We start from the raw sequence: 17,812 nt of genomic DNA, 5'->3' as shown, positions 1-17,812 counted from the left end.
ATTGAGAATGGATGGATGAATATTGCACAGTTGTGCTCATAAGTTTGATTACCCTGGGCCGAATTTGTAACCTGTCATTCTTTAAAGAAAAGATGAAGGATTAAGTGAAACACATTTAATTAGATTGTTAATGGGATTTATATTCAACTATAAGCCATTTTTAAAAAAAAAAGCACAGTAATTAAGCAAAACACAAAAATAAAGAAAATAATTCGGTCCTTGTTCAGTCATACTTACTATGCAAAAATAATATATATATATATATATATATATATATATATATATATATATATATATATACACACACACAGTGGCTGAAATAAGTAATTAACACGTCACCATTTTTCTCACTAAATATATTTCCAAAGGTGCTATTGACATGAACTTTTAACCAGATGTTGGGAACAGCCCAAGTAATCCATCCATAGAAAGAAAGTAGAAGAAATAAGATCAGAAATTAAGCTGTGTGTAATACTGTGAAATGACACAAGGAAAAAGTATTCAACACATGAAGAAAGGGAGATGCAAAAAGGCATGGAAAGCCAAGACAACACCTAAAATCTATCAATAATCAAACAGCAATCCAGCCCTTTGTCAGTGCAAATGAATATCAGGTGGTTCAGTCCTAATTGATGGCCTACAAAAACGTCCCATTGCCAAGGTGTGAGTCAAGACACTTTTAGTATAGTAGGAAAAAAATGTAATGAATATTTCTGGTCAAAATGCCAACAAATAGAAGTGTCAGAGCGCCCACAATGCATGAGTACCAGATGTCAAAGGACTGTGAAGTGCAATACCTGTAGAAAAAAATAAATACAAATGTGACCCCACACCCCCTATTTTTTTAAAATTAGTATAGTATAAAGACCATGGAAATGTCCAGCAATCATACCGCTCGGGAAGGAGACAGGTTCTGTTATTCTCGTATTTAGCAAATAGAAGCAAAAAAAATTATTTTGGTCATCCTAACTGACCTAAAACAGGAAAAGTTTAGTCTGATTTCATGTCAGACAGTGAGAAAAAAAAAAAAGTTTATTTTTATATAGTTTCTGTAAACTTCTGCTTTCAACTGTATACTGTGTTACGTTAATCAGTGTTGTACCTGAACGACCTAGGGTCGCGGGCATGCTGGAGCCATCCCAGCTATCTGCGGGTGAGAGGCAGGGTACACCCTGAACTGGTCGGCAGCCAATCGCAGGGCACATAGAAACAAACAACCATTCACACTCACATTAACACCTACGGGCATTTTAGAGTCTCCAATGAACCTACCATACAGGTTTTTGGGATGTGGGAGGAAAAACCCACGCAGACACGGGGAGAAAATGCTCTACACAGGCGGGGCCGGGATTTGAACCCCGGTCCTCAGAACTGTGAGGCAGATGTGCTAACCAGTGAATGAACAAAAAATCATGAAGTAGTTCATATTTTGTGCGAGCGTGAATTGAACTTAGTTCATTTTTGCCTGATGAACATAATTGAAAACATGCTCATTCTGGGAACAAAGAACGGTTTTCGGACGAAAGTTCATTTTCATTCAAGAGTGGCATGTTTTTTGAGGCACTTACAGAACAAAGAAGAACAATGAACTAATTCATTTTTGGAATGGTGAACTCAGTTCAAAATGTTCAATTATGAACTATGTACTGAACTAGTTCATTTTTGGAACAGTGAAAAGACCTTTGAAGTACTCCTTGTAGAAAATAAACTTTTCCAACACTGACATTAATGTGCTTGAGCAGATACTCCATATTGGGTATATGTGTCCTCCTTGGATGTAATTTTTTTTTTAATTTCCTGTATCCACTATTGCTGCTGACATGATTCAAATTTCCCCATTGTGGGACTAATAAATGTTATCTTATCATCCATTGGACTTCTTTCCCAGCCTTTATCTTGCTTGCACCGAGTGCAAGGATTGGTGAGCTGATGGTCACATTCCACACTCGCCTCCTCTCTGCCCACTATTGCCCATGTTGCATGTGATTTAGCTCGAAACAAGGGATTCGGTCTGCAGCAAAGGTCATTGTGTATCCTGATTTGACATGCTGGTGCGGACAATTATTTGCAGTACAGGTTCCTGTTCTCTTTGTCTTGTCTGTCGTTTAAGGCCCCCCTTGGAGCTATTGCAGCCTTTGTCTTTCCATGTTGCCTCTGGCTTTGTGTCAAATAAGCAGATTTGAGCCCGATTATAAACAAGTAGTCAAGATTTGTACTGCAGTCTCTCTCTGCCATTAGCCATAAAGAAGACAAAAGGTTAGAGAAGGTAAACTAGCTAATCTGTGATTGTAGGGAATAACTAAATAGACACAAGCTCTGGTGACTTACAACACATTTGCAGATGTCATCATGTCCCTCTGCCAAAAATCTGAAAACAAAGTGACCTCCAGGCCAACATTAGTTAGCAAAACAAGCATTGTGTTGTATCCTGCATGTATGGACAAGCCAATACATCCAAGGGCCATATATGAAAACAACAGCAACTCAGCCTTGACGACAGACAGTACGGCAACAAAGTGCTGATTGGATTTGACGCGTTTGCTAAATAGACAGGGACTCACATGATGTCAAAAAAAAGGAGAAGAAAATGCTATGTCAAGAAAGTTGTGAGTCAGGCCAGGGATGTTACCAGGGCTTGAGGGGCCCTTGGTAAATGTCACTTTGGGTCCTACAACTCCATGCAAATTGAAAAGAACATGTTCTAGGGCCCCTGCCCTGTCAGTCATGGGCCTTTCGAATTGTCATCATTGTTTCTGCTGCTTCCATGATTCAGGTGCAGTTACACGACAACATGTTGAACTGAAAGGTTTCTTGTTTATTGTTTATATAACATTATCAAAAAGTTTCCTTGTTCACATAGACCTGCAAAAATACTTTAATATGAATACTAGGCCAGAGTTGTCTCATTTTTGCATTAGATTTACACAACATGCTTCAGTGACACGTTTTTGTTTGTGCGTGTGTGTACGTATGTGTGTGTCCGTATGTGCGTGTGAGAAAGTTCTGATACACGTGATGACAGGGTTAAGAGTTAGTTGTGTTGTTTTTTCTACCTATAAGAAAACAATTCAGGTGGTTAGACTGTACCACTGTCCTCTGTTTGAATTGGATTGAGAGAAGTTATTTGTTGTGTCATGTACAACCCCAATTCCAATGAAGTTGGGACGTTGTGTTAAACATAAATAAAAACAGAATACAATTATTTGCAAATCATGTTCGATCTATATTTATTTGAATACACTACAAATACAAGATATTTAATGCTCAAACTAATAAACTTAATTGTTTTTAGCAAATAAGCATTAACTTAGAATTTTATGGCTGCAACATGTTCCAAAAAAGCTGGGACAGGGTCATGTTTACCACTGTGTTACATCACCTTTTCTTTTAACAACATTCAATAAACGTTTGGGAAGTGAGGACACTAATTGTTGAATCTTTGTAGGTGGGATTCTTTCCCATTCTTGCTTGATGTACAGCTTCAGCTGTTCAACAGTCCGGGGTCTCCGTTTTCGTATTTTACACTTCAAAATGCGCCACACATTTTCAACGGGAGACAGGTCTGGACTGCAGGCAAGCCAGTCTAGTACCTGCACTCCTTTACTAGAAAGCCACGCTGTTGTAACACGTGCAGAATGTGGTTTGGCATTGTCTTGCTGAAATAAGCAGGGGCGTCCATGAAACATACTTTCCTTGGATGGCAGCATATGTTTCTCCAAAACCTGTATGTACCTTTCAGCATTAATGGTGCCTTCACAGATGTGTAAGTTACCCATGCCATTGGCACTAACACAGCCCCGTACCATCACAGATGCTGGCTTTTGAACTTTGCGTCCATAACAGTCTGGATGGTTCTTTTCATCTTTGGCCCGGTGGACACGACGTCCACAATATCCAAAAACTATTTGAAATGTGGACTCGTCGGACCACAGAACACTTTTCCACGTTGCGTCAGTCCATCTTAGATGAACCCGGGCCCAGAGAAGCCGGCGGTGTTTCTGGGTCCTGTTGATAATTGGCTTTTGCTTTGCATAGTAGAGTTTCAAGTTGCACTTACGGATGTAGCACCGAACTGCATTTACTGACATTGGTTTTCTGAAGTGGTCCTGAGCCCATGTGGTGATATCCTTTACACATTGATGTCAGTTTTTGATGAGGGATCGAAGGTCACGGGCATTCAATGTTGGTTTTCGGCCTTGCAGCTTCCATACAGTGATTTCTCCAGATTCTCTGAACCTTTTGATGATGTTATGGACCGTAGATGATGAAATCCCTAAATTTCTTGCGATTGTACATTGAGGGACATTGTCCTTGAACTTTTCGACTATTTTCTCATGCACTTGTTCACAAAGAGGTGAACCTCGCCCCATCTTTGCTTGTGAATGACTGAGCAATTCAGGGAAGCACCTTTTACACCCAATCATGGCATATACAGGAAGTCCTCGAGTTACGACGTAATCGACCTATGATGTTTCGACTTTACGACGCCCGTGCCTCGTCCGCCATTTTGTCCCGGCACCATAGTGTTTCTGCTTAGCTAGTGCATAGTGCTTGTCTGTGTTTGTGCGCCGGGAGTATCTTTGCCTTTTTTCACACTCTCTCTCAGCAGTAATGGTAAGTACAGCATCTTATTTAAAAAAATAATAATAATTTTAGTTTCTTTATACGGGTTATCTTTATATATATATCTTTATCTCTTTATAAGTGTTAGCCTTTCCTGCTACGGTCACCTGACCGTGGTCGAGAGACGCAGGGGTTAACTCCCTTTTCTCGTTGCACAGCTGAGCTGGGTGGCGGCAACAGTAAAGGCACGGAGCACCGATTTGCTGCTTTAATGGCTTTATTAGCTCCTCTGCACATTCAACGTCAACGGGTCCTCCGCTAATCGCTACTCTTCCCCGGTCGCCGTCACGACACTTTTGCTACTATACACACTCGCACCTGCGCGCACTCCTTCCTCCTTCACAGTCCCGTCTCACTCACACATCGACGCACACGCCCACACACACTGAGCTTGCTGTCACAATCACGTGGGAAAATACCCGTAACAGAAGTATTTCGCCGTAAATTTCGACTTTAACGGTGAAATCCGAATTACGTGGAATTTCGTGTTTCGTCGCCAGCGTAGGAACGGAACTCGTTCGTTAATCGAGGACTTCCTGTACATCACATTTTTAAACATAACTACATGTCTACGTGTTCAAAGTGCCTTTCAGAGCACCTTATTAAGAAATTGAGGATTAACATGACAACTGTATGCACAAATACCAGTATCTTGGCACTGTTGTCTTCTTTTTAGAAAGGTGCAACATAGTTTGTCTTCTTTTTAAGAAATAAAGGTTGTAGACCAAAGTTCTAACAGTCTGTATTGCCTCCTATTGCAGCTGGAAGTTGTGTTTACAACCATGTTTCCACAAACCACAATCATGTTTCTGACGCAAGCCTGTCAAAAATATATATTTTTTCCAATTCAAAGGCAAGTCCAGGATACACGCTCTGCTCCTACGGCATGACTGTAACCCGAATTTGTATGCAAGTCAGAACGCGCCTTGGTCTTTCACTAACCCATGCTAGCGCAGTATAGCTATAATTACAGTAACTGTATGAAAAACACTTCTAGGCCAAAAATATGCAACTATCCGATGAAACACAGTAAATACGGCATTAACTGAGCGTACCTTCTTGTACCATGTGAAAAAGTATTCTTACACCATCAAATTTCTGATATTGGTAACATCGTAAACCAAGCACCCCTTGTCATTTTTTTACTACCTATCAGTGACCCACCTAAAATGGCTCCACAAGTTGAGAATCACTGGTCGAGGATACTTACTTCCAACTGGGGCTTATTTAGTTGAAGTCCCTACAGGGAGTAATACCTGCATGGAATCAAATATCCACAGGTCAGAATCAGGCCTCTTCCAAATGTGGATACAAATCGAATATGCATCGGATATCTTTCAGTGTGAGTACACCATTAAGACAGATAGATACCCATCAAAATATGCAGATTGGGATGTAAACATACACACATCCACCCAAAATAACACAAATATGGGGTAAATTAAAAGTGCAGCAACTGTATAGATATGGTATACATCCACTACTCGCACAATATATTTGTAAATATGAGTTTGAAATGTACCGGTACTCGCAAATGCTCTCACTGAACTCTTCCCATGCATGTCCTTACTCCTTTTCTTCAATCATTTTCGAAAACTTCCACTTTAAGATATGTTTTGAAGTGTCTATAATCTCAGGCTGCAAACTGTTGTGATGCTGTGTAAACAAGTAACACCGTTTTTATGTATTTTCAGTAACAACAGAGCAGCAGTGATAATCCTATACAATCAATCATGTTGTTTTAGCCCACCCCACATAACCATATAAACATGGAACCGGGACCTCCATGTTACTCTGCCTCCTCCACTTTTTCTTTCTCCGAGTGGAAGAGAGTCTCAGTTGTCTTTGTGTGTGATCCATTCTCGTAAACATAAGGAGACAGACACTCCATTCGGAGATGACATCTTAAGTCCTTTTAACAGAAAAAGCCCATCCAGGACTAAGTGCCTACATTGCTTCTGTTCTTGTGGATGCCAAAAATTAAGCAAATTCCTTTCTTTCACAAGGTATGGTTGGGATTATTAGTTATTTATTTTCGATTTATAGGGTGCAGTTTGTAACAAGGAGAGGTTGCACAAATGCATACGCATGCCTCGACATTGATGAGCTAAGATTTAAATTCACAAACTCAGCATGACTTAGTAAACGCCAAACATTTATCACTTAGAAGTATGACAATATTGCTGCACTACACACTCTTATTAATATTTACATTTCACCATTCTGTAGGACAAGCAAACATGTTTGCATGTATTCTACAAATATGGAAAATCACAACACTCCTGCTAGTTATTCTTAAATTAAGTAAAAACTGAGATGGCAAGCATAGCGAACTATAGAAACTCAATTGGTGCAATTCAGTCAGTCTAGCAGCATTTAACAAAATTTCCTAAAGCCATGAAGTGTAAATTAACTTCTAAGCCACTGTCGTAAATGTACATTCACAAAACTGAAAAATACATGTTCATAAATTCAAATAGCCAAGCCAGGGAATGTACTTATATGTACTTTATATTCAGACTACACAGAAATCAACAAAAAATATTCAGACGACACAAAAATCTAAATTGGAACAGTGAGCAGAAAGTCAGTGATCAGAGGCACTTTCACTTTCTCCTTATTACAAGCCAATGTACCATGAATCTTATTATCAGGTTGCTACATACTTTTGTTTAAAAGTTAAGTTACAGGGGCCACAATGTGCAAGAAGCAGAAGAAAACCTCATGAAATCCATTAATATATGACACAAGGAATTTCAAAGCATTTGTGTTTAAAAGGAGTTCACATCTGGTCTATTCCTGGACTATAGAAAGATTTAAATGGTGTAGCCCCCCAACCCCCCACCCCAAAAAAAAACAAAAAACAACAACAACAAAGAAATGTGTGCATTTGTTTAACATGTTGAATAAAATGTAACTGAGATGAATGCTGATCAGTTGTGTTGGGATGCTTTTACTCAGATGACCAAACCCAATGGAAGACCGTGTACTGTATTGTAAGGAACAGGGCGATTGAACCCTTTAGTAAAATGCCACATCAATAAATAAGTGCGTAGTGTAGTAAGGGACCACATTGTCACTGCACCTACTGGAAATTAAAATGCAAGAAAATAAACAATGTTATCTAACAATAAAATTAAGAATTGGGTTCAGGAAAGGGAGTCCAGTCCAACTCCTCTATCACCTTGCTCAACTAGTTTTGTATGAACCAGAAACAAAGGATTACAAAATTGTACTGGTGAGCCAATGTGCTGTAATACTGTTTGTTTCAAAACAATCTTTAAACATTGGGGGAAGGGCCCACTATTAGAAATCCAGTCGCAACACACATCTTCTTTTCACTCAGCAATGTTTCTGTTTTGAAAACACACCCCACGGCACTTGACCCACTTTTGTGAAACAGAGACAAGAAACACAGTCCAACGATTGCCCACAGCTCCGAGATGTGTTTTGTCTTCTGATTATAACAAATGAAGAAAACTGAATCGGCTCATTCAGTTATGTGAGGTACATTTTTCAAGTTCGAGCAGATGTTTTTCATAGATCTGTCAGTAGGAATTTGGCAAAAATCAAAATGGCCAGGAAGTATAATTTTGCTTCCAGAGGGAGCTCAGATAATTTCAAGTGAAGAAGTGATGACGAGTTATTGGCAAGGAAGTGAGCTACTGATGGCCTTTACTTGGCCACTCACAGAAATGAACACAAATGAAGAAGGCATACATACTGGACTACATAATTAGCGTGTGTGCTTAATAAAAGTGTCATTCACTGACCATTGGTTTAGTAGAGTTAGAAGTAAGGCCGAATGTATTTGTTTTCTGGCTAAATTTTTAGTGTCTTTTTTGGTGTTGTATATGTATGAATTTCTGAAAATGATAGAAAGCAACAAAATACTCTAAGAAGTGTTATTATATTCACCATTGTTCTTCACATATTTTTTAATCCCTGATGTTATTGAACAGTTTTGAGAAAATTATATATTTTACACACTTTTAAAATATTCCAGCAAAATGTATTTTACTAACTTTTTGTCAAAATGTTAAGAAATAATGAGTATGCCTTTCCAGCTAAAAAGATCCATCCATCCATCCATTTTCCGAGCCGCTTCTCCTCACTAGGGTCGCGGCCGTGCTCGAGCCTATCCCAGCTATCATCGGGCAGGAGGCGGGGTACATCCTGGACTGGTTGCCAGCCAATCGCAGGGCACATACAAACAAACAACCATTCACACTCACATTCACACCTACAGGCAATTTAGAGTTTTCAATTAATGTGCATGTTTTAGGGATGTTGGAGGAAACCGGAGTGCCCGGAGAAAACCCACGCAGGCACGGGGAGAACATGCAAACTCCACACAGGCGGGGCCATGGCTTGAACCCCGGTCCTCAGAACTGTGAGGCTGACGCTCTAACCAGTCGTCCACCGTGCCGCCAGCTAAAAAGAGACTATTGATAAAATATCAAGCTACAGTATTCACTCCCACATTTGCACTGTCACTGAGTGCGACCTGATCTCACACTGCCTCCACCGAAATCAGACAAGTGTAACACTACACCTAAAAGATAAAAAAATATTTAATATTTATATTTAAAATATTTTTATATTTATTCATATCATTATAAAATAAAATTCACTTTAACTCATAACCTGGCCAGGACACAAACACTTTTAGGCTTAACTGTACTGTATGTCCATTTTTCTATAGAACATAATCATGCTGTAAGTATAGTAAGTAATAAGTATGAAAACCCAGTCTAAACTGTAAATCTATATTCATGCTTTTGAACTACCCTAACTCCATGTTTCTTCCTCAGTAAATGTTTCCTCAGTAATTTAATATTGTCACCACGTTACATGAATCAATGATAAACTGGACAGTCTGGATCAAATGTTTTGAAAAGAAAATGCAAAAAGCCAAGAGAAAATCGCTCACATTTCCATGATTTTCATTTGCTTTATATACACATTGTTTACATTTTGTCAGACATTAGCACTGGTGTAGTTTGGATGTTCTCTCCGTGCCTGCGTGGGTTTTCTCCGGGCACTCCTCCCACATCCCCAAAACATGCATGGTAGGTTAATTGAGAACTCTAAATTGCCCGTAGGTGTACATGTGAGTGGGACTGGTTGTTTGTTTATATGTGCCCTGCGATTGGCTAGCAACCAGTTCAGGGTGTACCCCGATGATAGCTGGGATAGGCTCCAGCACGTCCGCGAACCAAGTGAGGAGAAGCAGCTCAGAAAATGGATGGATGGATGGATAGATGGTTGCTGTACAAAACATTTCACACTTCGTAAGAAAAATGTACACCAACAAACTACAGGTAAATTTTTCTACCATGGAAAGAGTGTCTTGGTCATTGGGATGGGGGTTGTGGGGGATCTTAAATGTGGGGTGGTCAGCATAAATCATCAGCCCCTACAAACAGTCCTGGCTGGTAAAACCGGTGCCACAGTATGTAAAGTGCAGTGACAGCAACCATTCACAAAACAAACCACCAGTTTATTAAATAACCTCTCTCAAGCTATAATTTAACCGGCTTCCTTGGACAGATGTCACGCTTGCCATATTAGGAAAGCTAAATATAGTTTAGCTATAGGCAAGGAGATTACACTCAGGCTCCAACTACCGGAGACAAATTCCTTGTGTGTTTTGGACATACTTGGCAAATAAAGATGATTCTGATTCTGATTCTGATTATGGCACTGCCATCTTGATATTCATCTGTACAACCAGTTATCAATGTCCTGTATATGGTAAAGTACAGTATAATCAAAGTTCATTAAGTATCTTATCTTAATGAGAAGGAGTGTGTTTATCTTTTTGTTCATTTAGCGTACAGCGTAACCTCTAAACCCGCCAACCAAAATGTGGGGAAAAAATGCCTCAAAGTCAAACAAAACTTAGAGTTCAAACCATAATGGCGTGTGACATCAGAAAATCTCCAGCTCATGGAGTATCAAAAGGATTAACTCCACATGAGTATTTTGCTCTTTCTTTGGCTGTGGGACCATTGTGTGATGCCAAAAGGGCACAGAGGAAAAGTGTGATGATAACAATAAAATCTGATGTTTGACTTGCTGTGTCATAGGAAAGGGTTTGGCTGCTCAGCACAATACAATTAATGAATCGCTAACTTTTATAAATTCCAGAAATACCTGCTAAAAATACTATTTAAAAAAAAAATACAAAAAATGAAGATGACACTATTAATCTGCAAATCCCTTTCTGTTCCCTCTCCCTTGCATGTGTGTCTGGCGTGGTCAAAGAGTGAGTATATTTTACTTTATTGTAGTTTGAATTTGTTTCAATATACAGTAACATCTCTGTACGTTTATGACATTTAGGTGTATTAAAATGTCTGCATAGTTAGTAAAGCATGGAGACAGTTTCAGCATGTAATTCATTGTCTGTTGGGATAAATTTGAAATTGGACCAACTTGGAAGTCAGCCTGCAGGTTTGTTTGGAGGTTCTACTGTATACTGCAAGTGATATCCCATAAGATTACGAGGATCCATTTAACAAAACAGAAATAAACTTATGTTGAAATTTACAGCATGTTGTTTTTAATAGGAGTTGTTTGGTCCTCTGTGGTATGAATGTTTAACTGCAAAGCTGCAGAGGCGTCTATACACCCTCCACTCACTGAAGAATTTGGCCCGTCTGCATGAATTGAAGCCTGTTAAAAAGTGAAGGACTTGAGGAAGCTTAACAACTGCCTGTGCCGCTCTCTTTGTCAGTGTTCTCACACTTCAGCAGCTTTTGATGCTGCGGTCTGCAGATGGGAACGAGTCCCACCAACTGTGGGCAGAACAACAAAGTTTTATAGTCTTTCACGTGACATCCACTTTTGTGTAGCCCTGTGCATGGGTACTGCCATTGGGTGGGCTTCATTTGTGTTTGTGTGTTGAAATTAGACACACACAAAAAAAGAGACCTGACTTCACTTGCAAACACACTTGACAAAGACAAAGAGGCAAACATGCCCAATCTAGACACTCATGCTCGCTCCCACTAGGTCAGTGGAGCATTGGAGATTTGAAAGCAAACCATAACAACCGTAGCATATATTTACCATCTTCACAGAAGTTTCTCCTCTACCAGGCAGCAACTTTGATCATAATCCTCTACAGAGACGCTCCCTGAGATCTGTGCCGAGAAACTTGCCATGTTTAGTGCACCAGCAGAGAGGCTGTCATCTGTTAAGGTATGTCCACAAGACAGTCCTGATGGAAAACTGGCAAAAGCAAAGCAAGTTGTTTCCTCATAGGGTTTTCCACACAAGCAGCGTGAGGAAGAAAAACGAAAAACAAGTTCTTAAGCAAGTCTCCTTTTTCATGTCTCTCTGGCTTCTCTGAGTGTTTGGAGCAAGCTGGGGGTGAACTCGGGGGAGAGAGGGAGCGAGAAGGAGGGAGGGAAGGAAAGATTGTTAGGGGGGGAGAAAAGCTTTCCCTTTTGGAGGAAATCCCCCTGGAGGCTTTTCAGTTTCTTCTCTTTCTCACAGCCATACACACACACACACACACACACACAGTCCATGGCGACTTTATCACACACCCAAACACACCCTCAGACATAATATCACCCAAGAGAAACAACCCACTCTGCACAAACACTGATGGCATGCGTGGCTATATGCAAAGAATGGATTTGTCATGCGTTGAAGCACACGTCCGCGCAGATGTTTGCACATTTCATTATGAGAGAGCAAGCACCCCTTATATGTGGCCCCTTTCATTCTATTTTAATCGGCCGGAGCGTTTAGACGAATGAGCATGTCTTTCTCCACACACAGTCTGCTTCAGGCTTTCTCATTTCCTTCCTTCAGTGATTGTCTTCAGGGGCACAGTCCAGCCTTTGACTCCAATCAAAGAGGAGACACAAGAGGGGCTTCCTTGCCTCAGGCAGCAGGCTAACCGCCTTCACATTTGACCTGAGGAATGCAGTGGTGTGCCCTCCAGACGTCTTTCTTTTTAACATCTGGACTTGGGAGAGCGAGTAGTGTTTGAAAGCGATGTCAGCCTACATCACATTCTGGAAAGGGAAGATTGACAGGCCTTCCCTTATTTCACTTGGCTGGCTGCCAGAAAATGAGTCTAAGTGGGGTCCTTGAACTGTTGGTTCTTTCCAGTTCAAAAACGTTCCATGAATGTTTTGTTATGAGTGGATGGGCGTGTTATATTTCTTTTAATCCAGCAGGTACGCAGCGGGTGAATGTGGAGATCAAGCCTCACTCCTGCGCTTGTGGTTCTCATGAGGTCTTTGGAATTTCTTACAGATGTAAAGCTATGCCCTGTCCTTTCTTCCCCATACTACAAAATTATTTGGGAAAAGGGCCCATGTCTCCTGTTTCTGTAATCTTGACATACTGTAGTCAGAAAGCGAGATTACAAGTGTCTAACTACATTATGTGAAAGTGTTAATACACGCTGTCACTGCTGTTCACAAATTGTAGAAACAATGCAAATGGGTCAGCTAAAGTGTAAAATCTACAATAAGTTGAATGATGTGAACTTGATACTCCATGCAGCATCAGGAGCAGAACTTGACAGACAAATAAGAATGACATCAATTAAAACACTATGGGCTCTAGTTTTGTAGAACGCTCATCTGCTGCGCAAACGCTGGCTGATCCTGATTTTCGTGCAAGCACGTGTTTGCCAATCGGGTTGAGTGGTCCACCCCAACCTGGGCATTCCAGTGCAGCAGAGGGAGTATCCTTGGAGATGCGCCTAGTGGAGTGAGACCACGTGTAAATCCTGGTGCAAGGTTGGCTGCTGGTCTAATGCGATTTTGGTGAATTTGAGTGGAGCGCAGGCAGACAGATACTGAACTCCGCAGACATATTTAAGCCACCAGTGGTGATCACCAGCTCATTCTGTATTTAATAAGGGTAACCACTAACATTGTCTGCTGCCACACTATGGCCATAGCAGTGACAATGCTCCACTCATCCACGGATCGCTGTGATTGCGCATCATCCTCTTACACACAGAGAAAAGCGCCACGTCTCCAAGCGAGACTGTGAGTGCGGCACATTTGAAAGGGAATGAGAGCAGACGATTTGATTGGTGGTGACTGAAGTCAGCTGTAACACTCGCAGTGGTGCGACCGCTAGCTGCGCTCATCTATAAAATTACTAACACCGGTCTAACTCGGCTCTGATGCAGCTTTGCTCCGCCCGCCACACAGGATATGCACCGTTCACGAAAATACAGCCCCATGAGTAAAATTATCTTGTACATGCTAAATTAATTATGATATCAACAGCTTTCATGTCATATTATATGTCACTGCCTTTCGAGTACCCAATAACATGGTAAAATGGAAGACACTAATATTATTGTATGGGCCAAGAAAAAACAAACTACATTTTGGACTGGAATGCTTCCAAATGTCCTTGCTAGCCCCACTGGAAAGTTGAAAACAATCAGACTGATTTACTGCAGTATGTTTCACAGAATTAAATGCAAAATGCATCTATCATGAACAAAACCATCACTCGATAAAACATCCTAAAACATCATGTTGGACAATAATTTAAAATGTATATGACAGCATATAAAACTGTCTGAATTCCACTCTCGATACCACGATCTTCCCTTGATACCACACAATGGTATACTAATTGACAGGACAAGAAAGGATTCCAGTCTGAGCCTATACAAAGCAGTAGTAGTGCCTCCTACAATCCTACAAAAATAATATCAAAATATTTAAAAAATTTAATCGTAATTTACAAGAAAAAACGTTGTACCATTGTGATTTTTTTCATTTTATTTTATTGGAATAAAGTCCTGTGTTGAGCACTATTCAGGATCTTATCAAGTCTCACTTTAATATATGGTAAGTTTGTCAAACAATGAAACAATTTTTGTTGGGCACATCAACACCATCATCAATATGAAATGTGACTGTACAAATGTTTCAGTCTCTTCCTGTCTGATTTCACCTCTTTTGTTTAGTTTGTTTCCTTGAAAATATTACATTAAGAAAAAAAAGATAGTAGTGTTTAGACTTTACAGGCATCGTAATATTCAGATTACATCATCACAACAATATGACTTTATCTAGTAATAGTACAACTTTATTCTTGTAACAATATGACTTTATCTTGTAATATTGCAACTTTATTCTTGTGTATATATATATATATATATATATATATATATATTACTCAATATTTTTTTTTTCTGTTCAGTGTGGGCCCCAATCCTCCTTGGGGCTACGGTTTCTACTGTGGCAGTACCACAGTGAACACTGGGCCCTATCCTTCAAATTTGATCCATTTGCATTTCTTACTATTGTTTCGGTCAGTTCTATTGTGCTGTTGTTCTATTGTTCAAGATTCTGTGCTGACAAAAAAAAATATTTTGTTTAAGACTTAGTGTTTCCTTCTGTTGTTTACACAGCAGTGCCGACTTCAGCCTTTCTTTTTGTAATGTCGCCTCTTGTTTTGAGCTCAGTGCTGGTTTTGACAATATTTCCCTCTGCCAAGAAAGTTTTCTATTTATTGGCGTATGTTGTTTCTTGGCGGCACGGTGGCCGACTGGTTAGAGCGTCAGCCTCACAGTTCTGAGGACCCAGGTTCAATCCCCGGCCCCGGGAGTTTGCATGTTCTCCCCGTGCCTGCGTGGGTTTTCTCCGGGCACTCCGGTTTCCTCCCACATCCCAAAAACATGCATGAATTGGAGACTCTAAATTGCCCGTAGGTGTGAATGTGAGTGCGAATGGTTGTTTGTTTGTATGTGCCCGGCAATTGGCTGGCAACCAGTCCAGGGTGTACCCCGCCTCCTGCCTGATGACAGCTGAGATAGGCTCCAGCACCCCCGCGACCCTAGTGACAAGAAGCGGCTCAGAAAATGGATGGATGGATGTTGTTTCTTCATTGGTAAACAGGGTTACTTGACCAATTTCCACAAATCTTTTTGATCACTCTGCAATGTCACGGTCATTGTTAAAACATTTTTTTAGAGGTTCCTGTATGAGACAGACCATGTATATATTTGAAGTTACAGCGTTGTAAACATGTTGGTAACACTTAGTGACGTAGCAGTCGGAGTTAAATACTGATTTCACAGAAAAATCGAATCTTCTTGCGGTTTGTTTAGTTTAGTTTCACTCATTGTCAAGGTCCAGAGCCATCTAGTCTGGTTGTCCACCAGAATTGTGACAGCAAAGTTGCTGATGGGAAGGATGAAAGAGGTCCACAGCGGGCCGTCTCTCTGTTTTGATCCCTCTTTCATGGAAACCAGATGGGTTGTCCATTTAAACCAACAAAGAGATGGCGGAGGAGGTGGTAGGGGAGCTGCTCTGTGCCTTGTGACTCAGTGATTGTGGAGATTTGATACGGCGCACACAAAAAAATGCAGACATAAACTCACGTATGTACACACATGTAGAGAAGCAGAGTAAACCAGACAGGGGAATGTACACACAGATAGAGAGCAAGACTTCCAGACAGAGAGCCAAAGCCAGGAAGTTTGAAGAACACACCCAAGTGGGTTCATTAAGCAGCCGTATAAACATGCTCTGCAGTTTCTTAAATAATGTTCAGGCATAAACACGTACTGTACAACGCACATTAGCAAACAGGCACTCAGCAGCAGACATCCTTCACCCCCCACCCCTCCATCTCTATCCATGTGGGAGCAAACAGGACCCTTCAGTGATTTACTTCAAACCACTAGTGGAGCACATACTGTAACCTCTCGTGCACACTGCTGAGTCTATAAACCATGAGTCACAGTGAACATGCTCACTAATCTCATTATAAAAGTATGGTAAAACATCAACTATTGTCTGCATGTGGTACCCTGCTTCCAGGACTCACAAGCCTATGTTACCAATATTAAAAGTTGTTTTTATTAACACGCGGGGGCGGGGCGAACTTTCTCATCAATGACTAATGCAGCTTTTCTTTCTTTTGAAATGAATTTGTGAATAGCAGGTTAATCACTCATGTTCTTGATGGGATGATGATGAAGAGGATAAAAGAGCACAGGGCTTTTTGCACTCTCTCAGGCCTTATCAGCGTACAGATCTGCTGCTGCTGTGACATCATTTCCTGAGCGACCAGGTCTGTCAAGATCAGCTTGTGATCTGGATATTTGCTTGTACAAACCACCTTAAGCAAACAGAGTCATCTGTCTCCACCACAGATGTTCTTTTGCGTGAGTATATTCTGTGACTCTTTATAGGGGGGTATTTTAAGCCTGTTTTGAGCCGCTTGTCACTCGAGAAAAATTAGTGCGATCTGAAGAAAGAGATCCACATTATAAGGAACATTCCAACAGGGTTAGTGAGACTGTGTACATGTGTGTGTGTGTGGTCTCAAATTTCTGGTACACTTGTTTTTAATTAAGTTTTAATATTTGCGTTGTGTTTAGAAATGGCACGTATCTGTGATTGTGTGTGTGATTTTGCTTTTCTCCTGTTCATTCCGGTGCAGTAAAATGAGCACGCCAAATTTGAGCAATGCATCGTGACTTAAAATGCTCCCAAATGTTTTGACTTTCTTGCAAGTGTTTAACCGTCCTTATTTCTTTTCATATCACGCTCACGACATGCAGTAAAAGCAAACAGTTCCAACCTCCTATGCTTCATTATTATCATCCTATGTGAGGTTGCCTCACATTTGAAGACTAAGAGCTATTAGAATCTCAAGGTTATGTTTTTTTGACAGTGTGACTCATTTGGGTGTATTCATTTTTGATGAAAAAAAAAAAGATGATTATAGTGATAAACCATCCTGCACAGTGCAATAATGCCCTCTGTCGATGGTCATAGTGAAGCAGATCGGTTATTACCTAGGTTATTCCCTTCTCATGTTATTATATCATGAAATCCTGTTTACCATAAATCCACAGCACAATCTTCAATCCCTTTTCGAGCACAATATGCTTGCACTATAAATCTCAGCCAGAAGCAATGCAGGCTATAAGTTGTCTGTTTGGAGTATTGTATGTGTGTGAGAGCTTATTAGAATGGATGAGGAGGAGAACAAAAAGATGTTCTGCGCACTGTTGAACAGGGTTGATACAATGAGAACTTGCAGTGGGAATTTCTTCCAGAGGGAGAACTTTGTGTTCCATGTGGTTTAGTCATTTCACATCAATCATCACAATAGCTGCTGACTACACGATGTGCATCTGAGGCACAATTGTTCTTCCAGAGATACATTTGGA

At 40.5% G+C, this 17,812-nt stretch overlaps 1 protein-coding gene across 3 annotated transcripts in view; it reads right to left on the bottom strand.

Moving 5' to 3' along the window:
- The window catches only part of quo (quattro), a 31,208-nt gene extending 19,091 nt beyond the window's left edge, over positions 1 to 12,117 (bottom strand). For all 3 annotated transcript variants that reach the window (XM_061688605.1, XM_061688607.1, XM_061688606.1), the window contains exon 1: positions 11,701 to 12,117. In XM_061688605.1, coding sequence (XP_061544589.1) covers positions 11,701 to 11,703 — 3 coding nt within the window. In that variant the 5' untranslated portion in view covers positions 11,704 to 12,117. The remainder of the gene's footprint in view (positions 1 to 11,700) is intronic.
- Between the last annotated feature and the right edge of the window lie 5,695 nt (positions 12,118 to 17,812).

Source organism: Phycodurus eques, chromosome 10 (assembly GCF_024500275.1).
Source record: "Phycodurus eques isolate BA_2022a chromosome 10, UOR_Pequ_1.1, whole genome shotgun sequence".
Lineage (NCBI taxonomy): Eukaryota > Metazoa > Chordata > Actinopteri > Syngnathiformes > Syngnathidae > Phycodurus > Phycodurus eques.
This window is presented reverse-complemented; position numbering and strand designations above follow the sequence as displayed.